Genomic DNA, 18,288 nt, shown 5'->3' with positions numbered 1-18,288 from the left:
TGATGATTTTAGTTACTCTCGTAAGCTGATGAGCAGTATTATGCCCCTTTCGGAAGCCAAACTGCTCATTCAAAATTATATTATTATCGTTGGTAAAATCCAAAAGCCTTGAATAGATGACCTTCTCAAAGAGTTTGGACAGACTACTCAAAAGACTAATGGGACGATAACTTGTTGGCGATGTTGGATCTTTTTGAGGCTTCAAAATTGGTATGACTTTGCCCAGCTTCCAATTGGTGGGGAAGTAAGCAAGTTGCAAACATTTATTGAAAATATTGGCTAGATGTTGAAAGAACTGATCACTCTGTTTTTTCAACACCAGATTAAAAATGTTATCAAAGCCAGGAGCTTTCATATTTTTCATTTGTTTAACTGCAACTTTGACTTCCTCACCAGAAACATGGGAATCTGCAGGAAATTCAAAGGTAGAGTCATTGATTGTTGAAATACTATTGGCAACTGATGTTTCTTTACGGCTGGTCATGGAAGCGCCAAGATTATGTGAACTAACAAAATGAAGCCCAAGTGCATTTGCCTTTTCCTCGGATGTAATCAAAGGAGAATCCTCAACAATAAGAGGAGGAATAGGCTTTGGTTTGTTTTTAAGAACTTTTGAAAGTTTCCAAAATGGTTTTGAATAATTCCCAAGCTGGCTTACATGTTTTGAAAATTCTTGATTTCTAATATTGTCAAGTCGGTCTTGTATGATTTTGTTCAAATTGTTCACTGAAATCTTTTTGTCATAGTCCCCAGTCCGTTGATATTGTCTCCTATAAACATTCCTAAGTCTAATCAAGTGTTTAGTATCTACGTCAATATCAGTTACCTTAAAATTAACAGGAACCTCCCGAACGTTGGCAGCCTCTGCTTGGTTGATAGCCTGCTGGATCACCTCCAGCGAACGATCAATATCAGCAGAAGTTTCCGGGTGTTGATCATAGTCGATGTTGCTGTCTACCACTTGCTGAAACTGCTGCCAGTCAACGTTGTGGTAATCTTTCCGGGTTGGTTGCCGCTGCGGAGTAACGGAAGCTCCAACCTCCACAACCACCGGATAGTGATCAGAACTCAACTCTTCAAACACCTCAGGATGAGCCACGTTCTCAGCCATATTGGTAATGAAGAAATCGATGATTGAGTGATTCCCAGACCGAGCCACCCTCGTTGGACGATCCGGACTCACAACGTTGTAGTATCCGTTTTGCAGATCGTTGTGAAGAATCACTCCGTTCCGATTCCTCCTGCTGTTGCCCCAAACTTCATGCTTCGCGTTGAGGTCACCAGCGATGATGTACTTTGCGCTCCGCCGTGTCAGCTTCTGGATATCGCCCTTCAGTTTTGCTGCTGAACCATCTCTGGAATTCACCTGACGTGGGCAGTATGCAGCAATGAAGAGTACTGGGCCAACCGAAGTGGGAATTTCCACCCCAACGGCCTCGATGATGTCCAGCTTGAAGTGTGGCAGCCGGCGTGGCTTGAGATCACGATGAACAGCGACAAGCACACCTCCTCCTCCAGAGGTGGTCCTATCGAGCTGCGTCGCGATCTTGTAGTTTTGCAGATAAACTTTTTCACCGGGCTTCAGATGAGTTTCCGTGATGGCAGCTACGTCGATCTCCTTCTCGCGAAGAAAATCCACCAGCTCTAAGTTCTTCCTCCTAATGGAGCAAGCGTTCCAATTCAGCAGCTTGAGGGACCTACGATCCATACTGGATGACGAACGAGGTCAGCACTTCAATCTGCTGGGTCTTGGTTTTGCATCCACGCAGTGCAGCGGACATCTGTTTGAAAATATTGAGGAGTTCGGTTGAGGTGTAAAGATCATTACCATTTTCCTCAACTGCTGGTTCTTGGGTTGGTCTTGGCTCCTGGCTGAAGCCCGGTGGTGGCGGTCTCGGCTCCTGGCTGGAACCCGGCCGTGGATGATTCATCTCAGCTCTCTTCCTGGGATCCAACGGTAACGGTGCCAAGTTCGGGACCTGGCGTCGCGGTTGAAGAGGTGGAAAATTTTGCTCCACCAGGGCTGGAGGAGTTCTACGACGCTGAGGCTGATTCTTCGTCGATGCTTGCTGCCGAATTTTCACGAACTCAGCTCTCTTGGGGCACTTTCGGTCGGTTGACGAATGCTCACCGTTGCAGTTGAGGCACTTCACCAGCGAATCTTGGATGCACTGGGACGTGATGTGCGCATCAGTACCACATTTGGCGCAACGACGCTTTAGGTGGCAGTTCTTACCTCCGTGCCCGAAGCCCAGGCAGTTGAAGCATTGTGTGACGTCACGATGCACTGGTCGGTATCGCTCCCACGACACGATAATGTTGAAAACCGCTCGGATTGCCTTCAGCTCAGGAAGCGTCGTCGATCCTTTAGCCAAATGCAGCAGGTAGAGCTGGTCACGGTACTTGATGTCTTTGTTGCGTCGGCTCATTTTGTGCACGGCCAACACATCCAGTTTCAAAACTTTTAGCTCGGCAGCTAATTCCTCCACTGGCATGTCGTACAGACCTCTGACGACGATTTTGTACGGCTTATCCATGACAACATCATGGGTAAAGTACTCCGCCTCGTTTTCGGTCAAGTAATCCTTGACCAGTTGATAGTGCTGCCTGGATTGCACCAGCACCTTAAATCCGTCCTGACACAGACGAATGTTGCCTTGGACTTTCCCAGACTTGATGAGTTCAACAAGCCCCGCACGAAAGTCGATCGTTGCTGCTGATTGCCTCACATAAAAAGGAGGCAGTTTCTCCTTTCGCTGTTTCACTTCATTCTCCTTTGCTTCCGCTACCTGGTCCTCGTCAGGCAGTCCAGCAAACTTGTTGTTCTTCAAAAGCTGCTCCTCGTGCGATGAAGAGTTCTCCTCCTCCTCATCCATCGGTACAGTACCGTCGCTCTTTTTCGTCTTTTTGCTGTTCGATGTCACTTCCAAAAGCACCTTCCTTTTGGAAATTCCCGGTTTTTGGCCATCAGTTGAGGCCTCAACCTTCCTTTTGGAAATTCCCACTTTTTTGCCTGCTTGAGCCGCAGGTAGGGCAATATTGCCGGCGTTTTGCGCCGGGACGCGACGAGTCATGTTGATTCAGACAACCTTCACCAACGAATGCTCGGATAACAATGTTTTTGATCGTATTTTTTACCGTTGTACATAAAAATTGATATAGGGCTTTTGTACCCAATTCTAACGGTGATCCACAATCCAGGCTTTGCGGGACAAGATTGGGGCGACCAGGGTCAGATGAGCGGCTGACTAGCGAAGACATACCCTTTGCCCCACTGTTAACCCGATAGGCCTGCCGCTGCCGAGGCTGCTGATGAGGCGTCCGCTACTACGGAGGAAGCCAGATTGTGTGGTGAAGTCATCTCCTTCGAAGCAACCTTGGAGCAATTTCTGCTTAGATTGCTGTTGCTGGTCGTCCTTTTGGCGATGTTGCGTCGATCGTGAGCGCCACTCAATCTTCATCCACAGTTGTTCTGTTTCGATGTAAGAGTAGCGGCAGCGTTTTTTGGAATCTTTGCGACTTTTTTCATCTCATTCGTCACTTTTTGCTGTTTAACGCAACTTAACTACTCCGTGGACACGTTTCCCGCGGATGTTTCGAAACGCCCATCGTTGGGATAAATTCCGGTAGATTTGAATTGATTTTTTTTTCTATTTCGGCGGCCACTACTGGTGTTTTCGTGACTTATATCTTGTATCTTGTTGATCGGGTGTAATGGTTCGAGGTTTCGGGAGAGAAGTAATGTTGGACAGTTTTTGGGAGCAACGGGGAGGACCGTTTCGTTTTCGGGAGGACCAGTGGTTTGGTCTCTGCCGCATGGTTTGGCCGTCATCTTCGGCCGTAGGTGTTAATGTTTATTTTTATTTCATCGAGTACTGACGATAAGCAACAACAACATTATTTAAAACAGCTGTTGATGTTTACAATCGTTAAGGCTTGATTGTTTCACGCATACACTGACATGACACATGACATTAATGGGTTTGTATTGGTATGTTTGGGCTGCGCTTCGGCATAAGCTCACCAGGCAGCGCTGGCGTCGCCGTGATTTGGTGGTTTGATGAAGGACGATGATTTTCAAAAATTATTTGTATGGAGAGTCACGTCTGTTTGTCTGTGATACGGTCCTAAATCCCTATCGAGAAATTAAAAGTGCAACATGGAGTTAAACTTTCTGTGAAGTTTACCATGACAGTTGCGAAAGTTTGACTCCATGTTACCGGCTCATATTTCTCTTTTTAATTTCTCGATATAATTACTACGATAAAAACATATGATAAAAAACCATTTCTGATCACTTTTTTCATTGTAATGTTTTTATGCAGACAAGACAACATTACATTTTTCAATGGATCGATAATCCTCTTGCAACGAGCTGTCAAGTAGAACCAAAGTAGAACCTTTTCTGTCAAGAAGGGTCGCAAAGCTATTTTTTTTTAAATTGCAATCATAATTTAAAACCTTTTTTTCAGCAGTCCTCTAGAAAGTCATTTTTGTGTATATGGAGCCAGTAGCACTCAAGAATGATGACATTTGGGAAGTGAGTTAGTTATTTTTTTTGTATTTCTATGAGATTTTTTGATTTTCACGTTTTTTTTTTCGTTCAAAATTTGCATCGAGAAATTAAAAAAAAAGAGAGATGTGAGCCAGTAACATGGAGTGAAACATTCGCAGCTGTCATGGTATACTTCACAGCAGCTTCACAGAAAGTTTAACTCCATGTTGCACTTTTAATATCTCGATACAAAAGATATTGCAAAAATCATCACCAAAAAGTGTAGGATGTGATGTCACCCCTGAAAAGTACATTTATTAGAACTTTGATTAAAAGCTAGATACATGCTGACGTTTGTACAAATTTTTATTTGTAGGTTTTGATTGCTTTGAATTTTTAAAATAAGATTTTGTTAAATTTTGAACTTTTGAAATGTAAAAAATAGATTTAGAAATCAAGAAATGGTTCAAAAAATCAGGTGGCAAAACGATTATTTGCAAAAGACTTCAAAATTTCAATTCAAATTTATTTTCTTTGCGTTTATATTAATTTTAAGCATGTTCGGGTTCATTTCATTCATCCATTTGAATTTTATTAAGTTTCGAGGGACAAAAACTTTTATGAATATTTGCATCGTATCTTGAGCATATTTTTATATGTGGAGTTTTTTTTTAAAGGTTCAATCAACTTTTTATTTTATTTTGGGGCGTTGACTCAATGCGGGTTTTTAAATTTGTTTTTTGGACCCTTAGAGTTTTCCGTTTCTTCCCAGCTCTGCACTAGCCTTGAGGGTGGATCGATCCGTTGTTTTTGTGCAAGATGGATGACCAGGGCCGGCTGCGAGGGAAATGAGTTGCGCGCCAATCAAAATAAAGTTTGCCCTGTCGGAAAGTGAACGTTTCTGCGTATTTTGAAATTTGCAGTTGTTTTGCAAAGGGCGTGTGCACCGTGTGCACAAAGAAATACAGAGAGAACTCAAGTCTGAAGAAGTCATTTAATTTTTTGGCTCGATTTAATTACGTTTGCTGGAAATGGCCATTCCCAGCATAAATTACAAAACGCTGAGCTGATTCTCTGATTTGGAAATGTTAGCTTGTGGCAGATCTGTGATAAATTCTAACAAAACACTAATTGTATTTAATTTAAGCTCATTTAATTAGTACAAATGTGTAAGGAGTAAAACTTAAAATCAGTATACAATTGAAAGATTTTGACAATTACATTCGTACGCACATTTTAAGTAACAAAACCTAGTAAGGCACCTCTATTTCCATAACTAAACCGTAATACATGCCCATTTTAATTGCTGTCAGACTTAAAAGATATTAAATTATGAGATTGTTAGTCGATCGCAAGTGTTGTAATGTTGACTAATCTCACGGAAGCACGAGACTTTCCCTCACCCACCTAGAAAAACTTCCAAAAGTGCATCGCAATGCTCGGCATAACCAACCCCGTAACGATGGCACTGATCAGGTTCACGCTGTGATTGTCCAAAATCCGAACACCGCAAATGTGGCGCACGTTCTTCCCGGGCCTCTCCACAATCTTACCCTCTTCGTCCACGCCACTGTACTGCACCGTTGCGCCCATTACGGAATCCACCAACGATCCGAGCAGCCCGGCCACTCCTCCAAACACGATGATTGGCCACTGGTTCGGGCTGTTGGCGAGAATCTTCGCGTCCAGCGTGTACCGAATCGATAGGTAGTACGAAAGGCCGACGGCGATTCCACCCAGAAAGCTGACCACCAGTCCCGGCAGAGACACCCCACCGTTAGTGCCACGCGGAACGCGCTTCCACGTCGTTATCAGAAACGGGTCTCCGAGGGACAGGACCGCGCCCAGCTCGCTAGCCCACGTGTCTCCGTTACAACAAGCGAAGGCACCCATAATGCCAACGCCGAGCCAGCTGCACCGATAAAACCGCCCAAAATCGACAGGCCTCTCGCCATAACCACAGTCCAGCAGGTACAGCATTGCCAAAGTTGTCGCGTAGCCGGCGTTACAGATGACCTGTGCCCAGTTTCGGCGACCTTCTCCGCCGCGGAAATCCTCTTCGTACTTGCGCTTCAGATGGGCACGAAACTTGGTCGCGCGACTCGAACTGAAAAAGAACATGGCCAGGCAGGCCAGGAAGGCGTGCGAGGCGATCGACAGGATGGTGGCGCACAGGAGACCCACGATGGCTCCGGATTTGTTGACTCCCTTGCGCTTGAGACCGTACAGCATGAGCAGCAGCGGGACCAGAATCGAGAACAGCCACCGCGCTGGCGGGATTACGTTTTCTGTAAGAACGAATTTGAAAATAACCCATGAAGTTGGACAAACCTTCAAGATCTACCCTCATCGCTGGCAATCTTTGAGTAGGCAACGTTGCCGATCCACATGAACATGGACAGGGGAACCGACAGGGCGCACAGCAGCAGCGGCAGGAACTTGTAGAAGGTACTTTCACTCATTTTGGCATTTGAATTTCGACAACAATCCTAGCCAATCCAACCCACTGTGTGAAAAGAATAAGCGAATTAAAATAATTACAAGTGTTTTTACCTTGGTTTTTACTAAAAGCCGGTAGCGAAACTTACCTGCTACACAACGTCAAATGACAGAGTAAATGACAATTTCACTAATTAAACAGTTATAACACACAAAAATCAAACAAAAATCGATAAAATATCGGTGAAATTGGCTCACTTCTCCATTGTTGCCTGCGTTGAATAACCAATGCAACTTTCTACTTTTGTTTGGTGTTTTGTTTACCTTGTTGTTGTTGTTGTTTGTTCTTCACTTTCTTTTTTGTTGTTGCGCATTCCGAGGGGTAGGAAACTTAAAAGTTACACCAAGAGAACAAGGCCCGTATTATTATTACCAATTTTCCGAAATGTGTGCAGTTATTATTTGCACAGGTTGAAAATTTGGTGCCAAGTTTACAATAAAATTGATGAAGAATGTTATATCCATAAAAAAAAATGAAAATACAAATTGGGTCCTAAAATGAAGCTTAGATTGCTGATATTATTGTTTACAGCGATAAAGCTTATTTTTCTGAGTACAATGACCCTTTGTACGACCACAAAGAGTTTAAAATGGATTTTTCAATCAATTTTGAAAAATTAACCTCGCGGTCCTTCTAGACAGAAAAGCTCCTACTTGACAGCTCATTCCAAGGGGACCATAGTTAATCCATCGGAAGAATGTTGTCCTGTCAAAAAAAAATTTTGCATTAAAATGAAAAAAAGTGATCAGAAATGGTTTTTAATCGTGTTTTTTACCGTTGTACATAAAAATTGACATAGGGCTTTAGTACCCAATTCTAGTACGTGATTCCAGTATGACCCACATGAGTCCACTTTTATGTTCATTTCCTATCCCTCAGCGGTGAACTGGAAGCTGACAGTTCAACGATGATGACGTTTCCGAGACACGACTCAAAAATCCAAAATCAGTCTCGAAAATTGTAAACATTTCGTGAGAATTTTTGTTATCTGTTCAACTTTCACCAATTTCGCAGGTATTTTATCGCTAAATTAAAATGTAATTAAATATTTTGTTCCAGAACGTGTTGATGAACTTGAATTTTACTAAGATATGTAAAAATTTCCAGCCAAAACCCCTCCTTCAAAGTGGCGCAGTTCGGCGGAAGTAGCGGTGGAAAGATGCGACGTTCCCAGGGCTATGCGTACCAGCCGTTGGGCCAAAATCCGGGCCCGAGTGGCAGCGGAGGTGCCCACAGCAGTCACGACGCCCTGGAGGAGGAAAACGAACGGATGGCGGACGAGCTGAAGGGCAAGATCGGGGCGCTCAAATCGCTCACGATAGACATCGGGAACGAGGTCCGGTACCAGGACAAGCTGCTGCGGGGCATCGACGAGGACATGGACCGGACCGGGGGGTTTATGAGTAATACGATTTCGCGCGTCGTTCGGCTGGGGAAGGGTGGCCACAGGAATTACATGTGCTACATGTTTCTGTTTGTGATGTTTGTGTTCTTTATTCTGTTTTTGATATTGAAGCTCAGATAATCCGGAATGGAACAAAAAAGTAGGGTTTGCGGAACCGGGGACAGTTTACACATTCATAGATGTGATGCATTATTATTTTATTCATCTGAATCAACGGCGGTTATTATATATTTATAGTGGAATAATAAACAATAAAACAAGTATTTTTAAAAACTAATTATTATCTCCGGACTGGCTGAACCGATTTGGACCGTTTTGGTATCATTCGATCCGTCTTGGGGTCCACAAGACCCTAGTTAATATTATGAAGTTTAGAAAAGGGACCATCCATAAACCACGTGGACACTTTTTTGGGAATCTCAAACCCCCCCCCCCCCTCGTGGACAATTGCTCCATACAAAAAAGATTTTTTTGTATGGAGCATGGACAATCGCCTACCCCCCCCCCCCTCTAAACTGTCCACGTGGTTTATGGATGGTCCCAAAAGTACTTCGAAAGTTTGCAAAAAAAAAAAAAAAAAACGATTTAGCTAAACTTCCGAAGATTGTAAAAAGGGTGTTTTTTGTAAGAACCCGTCATGCTATACATTTTTAGAAAGGCCTTCAAAAGACCTTTCCAACGCGTTTAAAAAATTGAAGACCTGACAACCCCATCAAAAGTTATGAGCACTTAGGTGTTATATATACACTAAAATATTTTGATGAAAAAGTTGTCCGCATCAGTCATGCGACCCATCGTTGGATAGGTAATCAAAAGACCTTTCCAACAAGCCCAAAAGATTGAAGATCTGACCACACTATCAAAAGTTATATGTACTTTAATGCTTTTAATAAACTTTTTTTGGGGCCGGATCTCAGATATTTTGATAAAAAATATGCGAGGAAGGCACCAACCACCTAAAGGTGGATTAAGTAAAGTTTTTTTTTTTAATTTTAATTGTAGTATTTTTTAATCCGTCTGAAACTTTTTTGGTACCTTCGGTATGCCCAAAGAAGTTGTTTTGCATCATTAGCTGTCCATACGAAAATGATATATTTATGAAAATAAAAAAATCTGTATCTTTTGAAGGAACGGCAACGTTGTAGGTACACCCTAGCCAAAAATCATGATTTTCTGAGTTCAATCCATATAACCATTTTTATGGTTGTATTGCCTGAACCCAAAAAATCGTATAAAATGTGGGATATTGAACTCACAAAATCAAGATTTTTGGAAAGGGTAACATTTTTTTTGTGATTTTTCATTTCATTTTTTGTCACAAAATTTTTGAATCAATACTGATTTTTTCATAAAATCGAAATAGGGGAAGGTGGGGCAAGACGACCATATGGGGCAAGAAGAAAAATCGCTCGTACGGCAGTAATTTTTACAATTTTGATTATTTCCAGTATGAGGAATTGTTGCTAGCAATGCAATTAGCAATTAGCAATTAGTTTAGAGCTGGGTGCTGATAAGACAGAATGCGTAACGTTATTTTCGAAAGCTCCCCACTGCTCCCCACTAATACAACAGCACTACAACTGTAAACATAAACAAAGTAGAAGGCTATGTTCAAGCTCAAGCGTGACATATTTTTTTTGCTGCTGAAGTGAATTGTTTTGAAACATTTTGGATCTGTTGATGTTGATGTTTTCGATGAAAAAATCAGTGCATCTCACTTTTTTCTTCGTATACTAAACGATACTACCCAAAAAAGGCCTTTTTTTGTTATCAAAAGACGTGGTTTGGTGTTAACTGTCTGAAGTGTACTGTTTATTGACATAAGGTATAGGGTGGTTCATATGTAACTGTTACGATAGAGTGGTTCAAATACAACATCTCCCTTCTTCCAAAAGCTATGCACTCCCTGTGCTCAAACTACAAAATCAGAAAACCTTGCTGGTTTTTTAATCTCCCTTTTTGGACGCCCTTCGTTCTGTTTAGAACGCTCCTGCCCACCACTGCTCTGCTCTGCTCTGTTGGTTGTTTCCGTTGTCGATGTCTCGTTGTCTCGCTCCCTGCTCTCTGGTGTATTGTCGACGATACCGCTGTCCCCGCCTTTCTTGTTGTAGTCACGTCTCTCGAAGATCGTCTGCTTTGGTTCGTCCTGGTGCTGCTCGACTGGACTTGTTGGTGTCGGTGGTCGCATTATCCTTGGTTCTCGGATCTGGTTGGCAAACTGTTGACCTCCCGGTTTAATATGCACTGCGCTGCGTCGGTACACGCCACCATCTTCTAGCCGTACATCGCACGATTGGTCCAGAAATTGGTGCACAACTGTTGCTCGTTCCCACTGCTTGTCTAGGTCAGGTCGTCGTTGTACCATAACGTTTTCCCCGATCTTCAGCTCCGGAAGCTCCTTTGCATGTTTGTCATAACTCGCCTTGACCACTTTTCTCTTCTGCTCGATCCGGTCTTCCACGTGTGATGCTCGAGGCGGCTGCAACTTGTTTGTTATGACGGGAATCGTGCTTCGTGTGTTTCTCGAGAAGATTCTCTGGTTGGGGCTTGTTCCTACGGCGTTTGGCGTGTTCCGATGTTGTTGCAGTGCTTGCCAGAAATCAGTACCACTTTTGGCGCACTTCTTGAACAGCTGCTTCATTGACTTGACCGCTGATTCAGCTTTTCCGTTTCCTTGCGCGTGGTATGGAGCAGACGTCACGTGCTTGAAACTCCATTCGTTCGCAAATTTGGTCCACGCTTCGTTGCTGAACTGCGGTCCATTGTCTGTGACAACAACTTGTGGCGTTCCGTGACGGGCAAAATTGCGCTTGCACGCCGCAACAATAGTTTTGGTCTTCGTGTCGGCTAGCAGGTCGACCTCAACGAAGTCAGAAAAACTGTCCGCTGTGACCATCATGAGAATTCTCTTGCCCTCTTGCTTGATCTCTGCCAAATCAATGTTCACACGCTGGAAGGGATATTCCGGTATCTGGTGTGACGTCATGGGTGGCTTGCATTGACTGGCGCTGAACTCCATACACACCTCGCAGTTTCGTACGTAGTTGGTGATCTGGTCAGCCATCCCTGGCCAGAAGAACGACTCCCTAGCTGCTCGTAACGTGTAGTCAATTCCCAGGTGCGCTACGTGCAACTTCTCGATCAGCTTCTTGCGGAGGCATTTCGGCACCAACACTCGGTCTCCTTTGAAGATCACTCCTCGGTGCGTTGTGAGCTCGTTTTGCAACGTCCTGTACACCAACAACTCATCGCTCACGTCTTCTTTCCGCTCAGGCCAGCCATCGATCAGCACACTCATCAGCTTGCACAGGGTTGTATCCTTCTTGGTCTCAGTTGCGATTTCACCGAACCGATCGTCCGACAAATTGATGAGTTCCACAACGTTAGTGGCCGCTATCTCGTCGAACGCAGCATCCACCTTCTCTATCAGCATCACTTCCGCGTCCAGGTTGTGGGCAGGTTTCTCTGTTGCAGTTCGTGACAGCAAGTCTGCTATGTACATCTCGCTTCCCTTCTTGTACCGAACGTGGATATTGTATCTTTGCAGCGTCATCCTCATTTTCTGCAGTCGGAGAGGTGCTTCCGTGATCGGCTTCCGGAAGATGTCTTCTAGCGGTTTGTGGTCGGTCTCTACAACCACTTGGTGCCGTCCTGCCACGTACTGGTCATGGCGCTTGCACGCAAACACAATTGCTAAGCACTCACGTTCGATGGACGCGTAGTTCCTCTCGGTCTTCGTTAACGTCCTCGATGCGTAGGCTACTGGTCTTTCATCCTGCAACAGCACGCATCCCACGCCCTGTTGACTTGCGTCGCACTGAATCAGCAAAGGTTCTGTTGGATCGTAGTACCGGAGAATGGGGTTCTGTGTCACTAGCTGCTTGATCAGGTTGAACGCACCGGCAGCTTCCTGATCCCAAACGTACTCCACGGTGTCCCGGGTCAGCTTTCTTAGCGGCGCACTCACATCCGCTAATCTTGGCATAAATCTGCCCAGGTACGTTATCAATCCTAGGAACGTCATCAGCTGCTTCTTGTCCGAGGGTTCTGGAATGTTTAGGACTGCCGAAATCTTGCTTGGATCGGGTTTCACTCCTTTGTCTGTCAGAACATGACCAAAAAACGGAACCGATGACAGCGCCACTTTTGCTTTCGAGCGGTTCAGCTTCAGACCTCGCTCGCGGAATCTCTTCAAGGCAGCTTCCAAGTTCCGATTATGGTCCAACATCGCTTGTTCCATGGTATCGCCACATCCGTAGATCACGACGTCGTCTGCGATGCATCGCGTTCCGCGCAGGCCGACGATTACTTGCTGCTGCTCCTTCTGGTACATCTCGGACGCACACGCGACTCCAAATGGCATCCGCTTCCAGCGATACACACCCATGGGTGTCCAGAATGCAGTTAGATCGGCACTCTCCTCATCCAGCTCCATGTGCCAGAATCCGTTCTTGGCATCCAGAACTGTGAACACCTTCGCCTTCGCAAATTCCGGCAGCATCTCCTCAATTGTAGGGATTTGATGGTTCGCACGCCGCACCGCCTGATTCAGCTCCGCTGGATCCAAACAAAGCCTTAATTTGGTTCCCTTCTTCACCAGCACCAAGTTGCACAACCAGTCCATGTGCTTGTTTACCGGCTCCACTATTCCTTTCTTCTCCAAATCGCTGATTTTGGACTGTAGTTCCGGTAGATACGCGAGGGGAATGCGCCGGGGCTTCTGCTGGACAGCTGCAACGGAATTGTCGATTTCAATCTTGAACCTTCCGTCAAACTTGCCGTCTCCTTCGAATACGTCCTTGTACTTACTCAAGATGTGGTGGCACTCTTGCTGGAGCGTGTCGATACTGTACAAGTCGTGGACTTTGATAATTCCCAAATCCATTGCCGATTGCGACGACAACAGTGGTGGCCGTGTTTTCTTGACCACGATGAACGTCAACAGCTTGGTTCCGTTCTTGAGCTTAATCTCCAAGTCCACCTGGCCTTTGGGCGCAATCACCTTCCCCGAATAGCACCTCAGCTTCACCTTCGTGGGGCTCAACTGTTGGTCCGGGAGTAGCTGCTTCAAATCTTTGTAGCACATAACGTTAACCCGTGCGCCAGTGTCGACCTGGATCTCCAGCGGCGAAGTTTTTCCCGCGCCTACGGCCACCTTGAGTTCGACCATAATCTTCCCAGCCTCTTTCAGATTTTTCCCATCAACTTTGGCAATGTCGACAAACTCGCACTCTTCCTCGGTATCTGAACTCGCAGAGCTCTCGGAACTGTCCTCCACGCGCCGGACGTGCTTCTTGTGATGCTTCTTGTTCCGATTTTGGTTCCGTCCCTTCTTCCAGCAAACGTTCTTGAAATGGTTTCTTCCTCCACATCCGATGCACGTTTTCCCGTACGCTGGACATTTCGCTTTGTCTCGGTCGTGCTCGTTTCCACAGTAACGGCACGGCTTCTGCAGCTTCCGCGTGGCCGTCACCTTGAACGTTTCTCCTGCATCCCGGCTTGTGCTTTGTTTTGCTGCCATCTTCTCATACTTGCTGGCCAGGTCCTCGATGTCCTGGCTCTCCTTGACCTTCACCACCATCTGGTCAACCGTCAGATTTCCGGCTTTCAACAGCTTTTTCCGCATCTGGTGATCCGATATGCCAACAATCAAACGATCTTTGACCATCTCTTCTTGTTGTGCTGGGGTGTGGCCGCATTTCTTCACCTTCTTCCGCATCCGCTTCACGAAATCTTCGATTTTTTCTCCGTCTTGCTGGACCATCGTGTTGAAATCCGCTCTTTCCAGTCGAACGTCCCTTGCCGGCACCAGGTGCTCTTCCACTGCCTGCAGAATGTCTGTTGGCGTTGCCTGCTGCGCTTCCGTCAAGGCCAAATCGTCGATCATCATAACCGCTTCCGCCCCGACGACGGCCATGAACGTCGCTATCTGCAGATCATTTCCCTTTTTCGACAGCTCTGTGGCCAGCGCGTAGTACTTCCACTGCAGCTTGAACTGTTTCACCGCCTCTTCTACATTTCCGCCCAGTTTCAGGGGCTCAGGAACCGGAATGTTCGACATTTTGAGGTTATGTAAACAACGCGACGTTTACGATCGAAAACTCGCGAAATCCCGTAGCCGACTACTTCCAACTTTTCGGCAAAACTTCAAAGAACAGTTTTTTTACGTTTTCATCGCTAAACAACGTTTAAATCGTGAGATTTTTCGCAAAATATCCCACTTCTGACACCATGTTATCAAAAGACGTGGTTTGGTGTTAACTGTCTGAAGTGTACTGTTTATTGACATAAGGTATAGGGTGGTTCATATGTAACTGTTACGATAGAGTGGTTCAAATACAACACCCACGTGATGAAAAATTGTGTCAAAAGTGGGTGGAATTTCGTGAATTAAAAGAGCAACTAAATGGAAGTTCCAAGATTATGTATCTTTGATGTGCAGTGATAATATCGGAGTAAGATTATCCAATATTATTTGGCAGGCACCATTCATAGTCGCTAGCATTTCAAAAAGCGTCATAAACATAGGTTTTGCGTGAGACATAGCGATTTTGAAATGTTAGCAACGAATCATGCCAATCTCGATTTCTACACAGCAAATAAAGTAGTAATCCAGCTGCGTGTAAAAGGCCTGGGTGTAAAATAAATGTTGCATTATTTTATGAAATTCTATGTAATATTACACCCTGAAATATGTAGCCAATCGGTATGGGAAACCTACTTGACCGAAATGTCAAGCTCATATATGCGTTTATCCTTTCAATTCTTCATCGGTCTGATGGCTGAGCGGGCTAAGGCGCCAGCCCTTACTGTTGGTGCTGGGTTTGAATCCCGTCGGTTGCAACTTTTTTTTTGTGAGTAGATAAATTGTACATGCAGTGTGTAATATTAAGTGTTTATTTTGACGAAGGTGATGTGCATGCTTTTGCATGCGATTTTACCATCGGATTTTTTGCTGTGTACCCTCTTCTTAAGATGTTTTGACTTCGAATACCTTAATAGCTCGACGCCATCGACTTTTTTATTCCTGACAAAATAAATTATAGATCGATCACAATACTTGCCACTTCTTGGTATTATTTTGCGAACAGTAAATTGGTTCCGCTATGACAGTTCTAAATTGAGGCCGTTTTGCGGACAACTATTCTGCACCCAGGTTTAGAGCTTTTAAAAAATCTTGTTCAGGTGGGGCAAGTGTACCATATGGATTTTTAGTATAGAAAAAAATACAAATTGCTGCAAACACATATTTTATTGTGAAATAAATACATAAAATTACTTAAAAACTGATAAACAATTGTTAAAAAAATTGTCCATACAAAATATAGTGTTATCATGAAAATTTACTATATATGATCTAAGTATTTTTTTTTCGTTAAAACGATCAAATTTTTAGTAAAATATTATTTTTTAATCTAAAAATGAAAGAAACGTTTCAAATACATTCTAATCTGATGTATCTAAATGATAACAGTTCAATTGTTAGCAAATTAACATGTTGTTTCATGCATTGCACAGTGGGCGAAATGGAACCCAAAATCGGACTTAATTGAACGCGGCTGGTTCCCTGGTATGAATAATAGTGTTTCTTATGTAAAAAAATCCGGGGAATCGATTGGTGATGGTTTCATCCACCGCACGAAACGGCAAAGGGTCCATTTTGCCCCAATTCTCCATTTTTTAACATTTTTTTTTTTGAAAATCGGTCTGTATTTAGAGCGGAGGCTTTATGCGGCCTTCCAAAATGCACTTAACTCATGTGAAAATGTCCCAGGAATCCAGTAAAAATAACCACTTGCACCGCAAAAATCATCTAGGGTCCATTTAACCCCAATTCCACTATAAAAGCATTTTTGGCCGTTTTCAAATGTTAGGTCAGATTTTAAAAATCTGAAAATATTTTTATCGTCAAGATCAGACAATTTTACATAAGAATGACGATTTGCACTTGATAGTTTGACACATTTATGTTGATAAAAATAAAATGTATGTGAAAGGCAGTTTATTCTGCGTTTGGGAAAATTGGCCCAAAAGTGTTTCTTCAATCTTTTTATTTAGTTTAATTTCTATATCAACATAAATGTGTCAAACTATCAAGTGCAAATCGTCATTCTTATGTAAAATTGTCTGATCTTTACGATAAAAATATGTTCAGATTTTTAAAATCCGACCTAACATTTGAAAACGGCCAAAAATGCTTTTATAGCGGAATTGGGGTTAAATGGACCCTAGATGATTTTTGCGGTGCAAGTGGTTATTTTTACTGGATTCCTGGGACATTTTCACATGAGTTAAGTGCATTTTGGAAGGCCGCATAAAGCCTCCGCTCTAAATACAGACCGATTTTCAAAAAAAAAAAAAAATGTTAAAAAATGGAGAATTGGGGCAAAATGGACCCTTTGCCGTTTCGTGCGGTGGATGAAACCATCACCAATCGATTCCCCGGATTTTTTTTACATAAGAAACACTATTATTCATACCAGGGAACCAGCCGCGTTCAATTAAGTCCGATTTTGGGTTCCATTTCACCCACTGTGCATTGTTCCTCTTGCCCCAACGGGATGTTCGTCTTGCCCTACTAGTTGAGTAGAACGTACGGAAAATCAAAAATTTTAAATCATTTTTTTACATAAAAAACAGGATTTTTTTAAACTTGTTCCAGCAAAGTCTCAGTCAAGACCTGGAATAAGATGATTATAATAATCCTACAGATTTTTTAACGTTTTAATGGGTTATAACGAGCATTTCCTTAGCTTGTTACACTTGCCCCACTTTCCCCTATCGGTCGCAAAAATTTTCAACTTTATTTTTCTATGAAACATCGATTTTGCAAATAAAAAAGTACTTTAGTGAAATTTTGATAGAGTGCACCGTTTTCAAGTTATAGCCATTTTTTGATAACTTTTTTGAAAATAGTCACAGTTATTCATTTTATAAAATTAGTGCCCATGTTTACCAAATTTTGAATTTATTGTTGTGTTGCTGAGAACTTTCTTTATATTTTGCTTTTTTTGAACTTTGTTGATTATGCATACGATTAGTGCGCTGACCACGGGGACGCGCTGTCTTGTTTTTGTATGCTAATTTTCATTTCTTTTGTGTCGCTGTTTGTGTGCTTAGGTGCGTGGTTATTATATATAGGTGAAGGGATTTTATTAAATGATCATTATATTGCATTATAATATTAAATTGATTATATAACCACACTATATTTTACACTTAACACATTATACAAAACACATATGAAACTGTAAACAGGAGCGTTTGGTACGGTATGTCCACGAATCCTTCCTCCCCTGTAGATTCTGTGAAATGTGCTCCGTTCACATAATCTGTCTCTGCGGTTAATGCAACGCAGTAGGCCTGGCCGCTTTAATTTATGCAATACATCTTCGGGGTTACTCAAGTGTACTGCAATAATTAATATTGACAAGAAAGAACTTGGGGCTTGACTTGGGGCGTAATCTAACCCCAAGTTCTTCCAGGATGCTTTCTTCGGATTGGCTGCGCTTGTGTTCGATTAGATTAGATTAGATTAGATTTGTTGATTATGCATACGCGCTAGTGTGCGTATGCGAAACGTCATAATGCTAATAGAGCTTTATGACGTTTCGCTAACGAACACTAGCGCACCGTTTGGTTTTGCTGCCTGTCAAAATTTAACCTCACTTTATTTTTGTGTACGTACACGCAATCCATACGCACGTAGATTACTCTACATTGGTAAACAGCATTACACTTTTTTCAGTTCATTTTTACACACTTGTATGGGATTTTTCAGTTCAAGTATTATTACACACTTTCGTGTAATCATACTTGAACTGAAAAATCCCATACAAGTGTGTAAAAGTGAACTGAACAGTGTGTAATGTTGATTATCAGTGTATA

General features: G+C 43.2%; 2 protein-coding genes across 4 annotated transcripts in view; one reads left to right on the top strand and one right to left on the bottom strand.

The window, feature by feature from the left end:
- Positions 1-5,609: 5,609 nt before the first annotated feature.
- Positions 5,610-18,288, bottom strand: part of LOC120423744 (transmembrane protein 19) — a 29,501-nt gene continuing 16,822 nt past the window's right edge. The window contains exons 1-3 of one of the 2 annotated variants that reach the window (XM_039587656.2): positions 7,084-7,249; positions 6,840-7,001; positions 5,610-6,783 (exon numbers count right to left, since the gene is read on the bottom strand). In XM_039587656.2, coding sequence (XP_039443590.1) covers positions 5,903-6,783; positions 6,840-6,957 — 999 coding nt within the window. In that variant the 5' untranslated portion in view covers positions 6,958-7,001; positions 7,084-7,249 and the 3' untranslated portion in view covers positions 5,610-5,902. Of the gene's footprint in view, positions 6,784-6,839; positions 7,002-7,083; positions 7,250-18,288 lie in introns of those variants that run through there. The other variant, XM_039587657.2, reaches the window with a different exon arrangement.
- LOC120423746 (BET1 homolog) lies at positions 7,873-8,663 on the top strand. Of its 2 annotated transcripts, none has more exons than XM_039587662.2 (2): positions 7,873-8,009; positions 8,103-8,663. In XM_039587662.2, exon 2 carries the CDS (start codon positions 8,155-8,157, stop codon positions 8,518-8,520), a length of 366 nt encoding a protein of 121 aa, XP_039443596.1. In that variant the 5' UTR covers positions 7,873-8,009; positions 8,103-8,154; the 3' UTR covers positions 8,521-8,663. The 2 variants fall into 2 exon arrangements, with proteins under 2 accessions (XP_039443596.1, XP_039443595.1); XM_039587661.2 differs by having other exon boundaries at positions 7,881-8,032.

Source organism: Culex pipiens, chromosome 2 (assembly GCF_016801865.2).
Source record: "Culex pipiens pallens isolate TS chromosome 2, TS_CPP_V2, whole genome shotgun sequence".
NCBI lineage: Eukaryota > Metazoa > Arthropoda > Insecta > Diptera > Culicidae > Culex > Culex pipiens.
This window is presented reverse-complemented; position numbering and strand designations above follow the sequence as displayed.

What these genes read in the sequence shown, in the direction of transcription:
- LOC120423746 (XM_039587662.2), top strand. Translation starts at nt 8,155, where the DNA reads ATGCGACGTTCCCAGGGCTATGCGTACCAGCCGTTGGGCCAAAATCCG.